Consider the following 7,168-nt stretch of genomic DNA (forward strand, 5'->3'; position numbering starts at 1 on the left):
AAGCCAACCAAGAATATAGTAGACTCAGAGGTCACATTCACCCGAACATTCTCATCCGAGCCATGCATCAGTGATTGGAACAGATCCTCAGATTTAGGCCACACAATGAAGCCTTTGACAGATTCCTACTGAATGCTCCTTCAATTCCAAATATAAACCTGCAAGTAAAGGCCTCTTGTGTGGGAGAGATATAGGATGGATCTTTTGTGATTTTATCACTTATGTTGGTTACACAGAACTATCCTAAGTATTTCTGTTTTCATACTTCCATGGACCCACATTGTGTATTTTTTTGCAGTCACATCACAATACAATTTATCTTAGATTATAGACATTTGTTTTTTCTGATGCTTTCTTTTTGTATGTTTTTTTTAAAATTCTTAAACAAACAGCCTACCTATTAGAACCACGCAAGCGTTCTATCACATTCTAATGAGCATTTTATCACTTTCTTTCTGGGTGCTTTTATTTTGAAATGTCAAACAAATCGGAAGTTCTCGTAGACACGTGGTCTGAAGCAGAACGTACAAGTAACAATTGGAGTTAGCTAGCTAACTTTCTCGGGAGTTTTGTGAAATGGACTCAGCTGGTGCTATCGATTAAGTGTAAGACAGTCATCTTGACCGAAATATAAAATAAACCAAGGACATTACAATGTTTGGATGTTTGGTTGCTGGTAGATTGGTAAGTATGGAACTTGCTAACTTGGGACTGAAATGACAGCTAGCTACACATGTGATATGAAGGAACAATGTGTTATTGTATTCCCGGCTGCTCACTGATCATTTCTACTCGTAGGCAACATATACCCATTGATTCTTGAACAATATAGTTATAAATGCTCTATGATATGAGCTTAAGAGGTTTTGTGTGTACATCGTTTAGCTTGTACAACTTTTCTTACCCTAGCTAGCTAGTATCATAACCCATATTGTACTCAAATGTTTGTTTTTGGGTGTCATTCTAAACAGAAAATGTATCGCTTCAAAGTATGTTTCCTACTACCATGACAGGTCCATGGACGCATGCATGGCTGTCTATGAATGTAAGCGTCCCTATAGAAATTCATCATGATGTCCCTACCAGAGGCTGGTGGGAGGAGCTATGAGGACAGGCTCATTGTAATGGCTGGAATAGAATTAATGGGACAGTATCAAACACAAGGAAACCACGTGTGACTCCGTTCCATTCATTCTATTCCATCCATTGAGCCCATCCTCCTACAGCTCCTCCCACCAGCCTCCACTGGTCCCTACCTACCCCCATTTATCAGTTTACCCCCAAAAAGTGGCAGGGTCAAACTGCTGAAATACAAAAACAGATTGTGCCTTTAATTAAATGAAGAGTACCTCTTGAAATAACTCCAGCTCAAGTAGGAGTCACAATTGTCTTTTAGGTCCAGACTGACCCCCAGCAGATTGCTGGTGACAAGTTTGTCTTCAACCTACCAGACTATGAGAATGTGAACCATGTAGTGGTGTTCATGTTGGGCACAGTGCCTTTCCCTGCGGGGATGGGTGGAGCTGTCTACTTCTCCTTCCCGGACCCTGTCGCTGGGCAGGTCTGGCAGCTCCTGGGTTTCATCACCAACGACAAACCAAGTGCCATCTTTAAAATATCTCAATTAAAACCAGGTGAGTATCAATCAAATGTATTTAATAAAGTCCTTCCTACATTAGTAGTTGTCACAAGGTGTTTTGTCAGTATGTGTGTGTTAGTGACGTAGTTGTAAAACAATAGGTGGGTAAACTGTTGAGCAAAAGTTACACACCATTGGTGTTTCTGCTGTCTTCCTATAGGTGAGGGTGGAGAGCATCCATTTGGAATGATGACAGTACCTCAGCTTGCCTCCATGGCCCAAGTTGGTGTGTCTATTGAGCCTTTGGAGCAGCTGGTCCAACAGACGCCTGTATCAGGTGCCACTGTGTGCGCTGTTGACTCCTTTATGCAGGTTAGAACATTATGGGTGGTTTGCAGTGTACATAATCAGTGAAAATAACCTTCCTTTAATAATATGTACGAGTCAATACTCAAACTGCTTGCTTTGATTGCTGTGTACTAGCAACACGGGTGTATTTACAGGGCCTATGGAAAGTCTACACCCCCTTCAACTTTTTTCACCTTACTGTTAGTGTTAAATTTAATTGTATTTTTTTTGTAATTGAGCTACACAAAATGCTGTCAGTGAAAATAAAATGCTACACATTTAAAAAAACACATAACTAAACTATAGTTGCATAAGTATTCACCCCTTTGTTTAGGCAAGCCTAAATTAGTCCAGAAGTCAAATTCGGCTTAACAAATCACATAAGTTATATGGACTCACGCGGCTGACATTTTTTTAATGACTACACCTTCCTCTGTCCCCCATACATACATCTGTAAGGTCCCTCAGTCAAGTATTGCTTTTCAAGCACAGATTCAACTACAAAGACCAAGTAGCTTTTTCAAAAGCCTCAAAGGGCAGTGATTGGGAGATGGGTAACAATAACAAATCAGACATTGAATATCTTTAAGCATGGTCAAGTTAATAATTATGCTGTGAATGATGTATTAAACCAGGTATTCCCAAACTGGGGTACGTACGCGCAATGCCATCAGGGGTACGCCAAATAAAAATGTGATAAACATTTAAAAAACAGTCAATTTATATTTTCCAACGGGGCTATACATTTGGGTGAGGTTTTTATCTTGCCTGAGTAGCCTCTTTTCACCGCCAAAAGTCAAATTTAACCATCTAGTGTTCAGTGAAATAACACTGTCAAATAATTAACATCCAATCATATTAACCGTTACTCTCTCGTGGGAATTCCACTAACAGTCCGTATGTAGCCAAACGTAGCTGCTGCTCATTCCGTTTTCTCGATAAATGGTTAAAAAAGTAAGGCCCGCGTCCATAGACACATACCAGCTCTACTGGTAGTACTGCTACTACCAGGAGTACTGCACCTGTCAACAAGTTGGTCTGCTTCCACAAGCACATCCAATGCTAGCATCAGTAATTCTACATTTGTTGTTAGCCCAGCTAGCATGGACACTGACAGTTGTGAATCTGATGCAGCCAAAGAGCTACTGCCCCCTTACCCGGGAAAGCACCGAACAGACAGGGACGTTGGACCATCGAAGAGGCGCAAATATGAGAACAACATTGATTTGGGGTTCACTTATTGAGAGTAGTGACTTTCCTCAGCCACAGTGTGTTATGTGCAAAAGTACTCTCACAACTCGAAACCTTCACTGTTGCGCAGACATTTAGAAAAAAAACATACCAATTTGAAAAATAAGAGAATTAAGACTACTTTCAAGTAGTAAGACATGTATAAAAGCAACAGATACCATTAATAAGAAGGGGCTAGAAGAGTCTTATATGGTGAGCTACCGAGTGTCTAGGACAGGCAAGCCCCACACTATTGTGGAGGACTTAATTCTTCCTGCTGCCGCGGATATGGCTGGAACAATGCTGGGGGAAGATGCCAAAAAAATATATACAATGACTTCATCAAACAACACTGTTTCACGATGCATCAGTGACATGGCAGGAGATGTTTTGAAACAAATACTGCTTCGCATACAAGCCAGTGAATTCTATGCATTACAGCTGGATGAGTCAGAGGTGGCAGGCCTGGCACAGCTCCTGGTATATCTGTTCACTACGTTTATGGGGGGTCAATTAAGGAAGACATCCTCTTCTGCAAGCCACTGGAAACCAGGACAACATGACAGGATATTTTTAAAGTACTGAACAGCTTTGTGACATCAAATGGACTTTGGTGGTCAAGATGTTGGTATCTGAACTGATGGCGCAAAAGCCATGACAGGGAGACATAGTGGAGGGGTAATGTGCGTGCAAGCAGTTGCTCCCGATGCCACTTGGGTACACTGCAGCATCCACCGAGAGCCTCTTGCTGCCAAAGGAATGCCTGACAGCTTGAAAGACATTTTGGACACTACAGTGAAAATGGTTAACTTTGTTAAAGCAAAGCCCCTGAACTCTTGTGTATTTTCTGCATTATGCAATGATATGGGCAGTGACCATGTAACACTTTTACAACATACAGAAAGAAGTGCTCTGGTTATCAAGGGGTAAAGTATTGACATGTTTTTTTTTAATTGAGAGACGAGCTTAAAGTTTTCTTCACTGACCATCATTTTCACTTGTCTGACTGTTTGCATGATGATGAGTTTCTCACATGACTGGCCTATCTGGGTGATGTTTTCTCTCCTGAATGATCTGAATCTAGGATTACAGGGACTCTCCGCAACTATATTCAATGTGCGGGACAAAATTGAGGCTATGATTAAGAAGTTGGAGCTCTTCTCTGTCTGCATTAACAAGGACAACACACAGATCTTTCCATCAATGTATGATTTGTGTGCAAATGAACTCAAGCTTACGGACAATGTTAAATGTGATACAGTGAAGCACCTGAGTGAGTTGAGTGCGCAAATACGCAGGTACTTTCCTGAAACGGTTATCCCTTTCATGCCCTGCCTCCAGTCCACTTACCGATATCTGAACAAGAGAGCCTCATCGAAATTCCACCAAGCGGTTCTGTGAAAATGTTATTTAATCAGAAGCCACCGCCAGATTTCTGAGTTGGGCTATGCTCAGAGTATCTTGCCTTGGCAAATCGCACTGTTAAGACTCTGATGCCCTTCGCAAACACGTACCTATGTCAAAGCGGATTCTCGGCCCACACTAGCATGAAAACAAAATACAGGCACAGACTGTGTGTGGAAAATGATTTAAGACTGAAACTCTCTCCAATACAACCCAACATTGCAGAGTTATGTGTGTCCTTTCAAGCACACCCTTCTCATTAACCTGTGGTGAGTTATTCACAATTTGATGAACAAATAAGGCTTTATATGTAAGATGGTTAAATAAAGAGCAAAATTACTTGTGCCCTGGTCCTATAAGAGCTTTTTGTCACTTCCCACGAGCCGGGTTGTGACAACTCACATGCATGTTTAATAAATGTATTGTATAGTGTGTGGCAGGCTTACAATGATGGCAAAAAACATGTGAGAGAGTGCTGACCCTGGTGCTAGAGGGGGTATGCAGCTGGAGGTTGAATGTTTGAAGGGGTACGGGACTATTAAAAGTTTGGGAACCACTGTATTAAACCACCCAGATACATTAAAGATGCAATCGTCCTTCTGAACTGAGCTGCAGGACAGGAAGGAAACTGCTCAGGGACTTCACCATGAGGCCATTCCTGATTTTAAAACCGCTACAGAGTTCAATGGCTTATGGGAGAGAACTGAGGATGGAACAACATTGTAGTGACCCCATAATGACCTAAATTAGAGTGAAAAGAATACAAATATACAGTAGATTCCCAAACATGCATATGTATGCAACAAAGCACTAAAGTAATACTGCAAAAAAACACTTTTTGGCCTAAATGCAAATCCTTATGTTTGGAGCAAATCTGATACATCACTGAGTAACTGCCTCATTTTCAAGCATGGTGGTGGCTGCATCATGGAATGATTAACATCAGCAAAGACTGGGGAGTTTTTCAGGGTGAAAAGAAACAGGATGGAGCTAAGCACAGGCAAAATCCTACAGGAAAACATGCTTCAGTCTGCTTTACACCAGACACTGGGAGAGAAATTCACATTTCAGCAGGACAACCTGCAACACAAGGCCAAATCTACACTGGAGTTGCTTACCAAGAAGACTGTGAATGTTCCTGAGTGGCCAAGTTACAGTTTACTTAAATCTGCTAGACAATCGCTGGCAAGACTTACTGTCTAGCCATGATCCAACACCTTGACAGAGCTTGAATTTAGAAAGGAATGAGCAAATATTGCACAATACAGGTGTGCAATCTCAGACTTGCCCAAGAAGATTCATAGCTGTAATCGCTGCCAAAGGTGTTTAACAAATTAAGGTATATTGGAATTTATTTTTCATGAATCTTAAAAAAAAAAAAAAAGTCCTTCCACTTTGAGAGTATTTTGTGTAGATTGTAAAAAGAAATCCATTTTAATCCCACTTTAACACAAAGTGAAAAAATCCAAGGGGGGGGGGGGGGGGGTAGACTTTCTACAGGCACACTAGCGTTGTGTTCAATTGTATTAGGTTGCACAAAAAGTCAGAAACGCAACACTTATGACGGGGTATTTGAGACCATATCTAAAGGATCGTATTGAGACTTTTCAAACATGGGTCTATTGTAGACCCACTTCCTCTCTGCTTACCTCGTGTCAAAATACATCCCCCACAAGTTATTCCTTTTTTGTCCACATATGGCACACGTGCAGGACTTTTATTTTGATGTTGCTAAGAGCACCTACAAACTCAGCTGACAAACTCAACTCTCTCTCCTCAGTTCACTCAGAAGATGCTGGACAGTTTGTATAATTTCTCCTCGTCTTTTGCTGTTTCCCAGTCACAGATGACTCCAAACCCCTCAGAAATGTTCATCCCTGCCAGTTCCATCCTCAAATGGTAAAATGATTCCCTGTTGGTCCTATTCAAAGTCAGGCCATTTAAACACCTGCTTGAATTAACCCAATCAATTGTTTTCAATTTGCCTGACCCACGTTTGTGGAACCTGTGGTTATTGGGCTGGCTACAAGGAAACTAACATTTGAGTAATTTCTCAATCACTCAGTTAAGTATGGATGCTGCAAAAGATCTGAATGTGATTCCTAAATCAAAAGCATAAAGTCATGTGCTCCTCTGGTCTTTCTCCCCAGGTATGAGAACTTTCAGAGGCGCATGGCTCAAAACCCTCATTTCTGGAAGACTTGAGTTGTCTCGATACCACAGTATTAAAAACCATGATAAAGGGGCATGGACAGAGAAGACCAAAGACTTCATTTTCTGCTCCATAATGTCCAGGAATGGTCCTCCACAGAAGACAAAAAGATCTGGTTTTATAGCAACAATTACTAGGTGTTTTGTCAAATATTAAACGTTTCTTAAAATTCTTTCTTTTCACCACTACTTTATTCCATACATATTTAGCTTGCCTATACAAGCGGATCCTAGGTGCTTCATTTATTTTCTTGTTGAAAACGTTCATTTCTAGTGCATGAGATGCACTGTTGGGGCAGTTAACCTTTTAGTTAACACCCAAACTCTCCTTTTCTCCATGCATTCAGATGGCCTGGGCTGAGCTGACCATAGATTTACTTAGACTTTTCAAGCTTC

The 7,168-nt window shown here is 41.1% G+C and overlaps 1 protein-coding gene across 2 annotated transcripts; it reads left to right on the forward strand.

Annotated features, from left to right (window-relative positions):
- The first annotated feature begins 495 nt into the window (after nt 1-495).
- Nucleotides 496-6,945, forward strand: LOC106575773 (protein Hikeshi). Of its 2 annotated transcripts, none has more exons than XM_014152452.2 (5): nt 496-684; nt 1,397-1,634; nt 1,800-1,951; nt 6,342-6,460; nt 6,712-6,945. In XM_014152452.2, exons 1-5 carry the CDS (start codon nt 655-657, stop codon nt 6,764-6,766), a joined length of 594 nt encoding a protein of 197 aa, XP_014007927.1. In that variant the 5' UTR covers nt 496-654; the 3' UTR covers nt 6,767-6,945. The 2 variants fall into 2 exon arrangements, with proteins under 2 accessions (XP_014007927.1, XP_014007928.1); XM_014152453.2 differs by having other exon boundaries at nt 6,402-6,460.
- The last annotated feature ends 223 nt before the right edge of the window (nt 6,946-7,168 follow it).

Source organism: Salmo salar, chromosome ssa17 (genome assembly GCF_905237065.1).
Source record: "Salmo salar chromosome ssa17, Ssal_v3.1, whole genome shotgun sequence".
Taxonomy (NCBI): domain Eukaryota; kingdom Metazoa; phylum Chordata; class Actinopteri; order Salmoniformes; family Salmonidae; genus Salmo; species Salmo salar.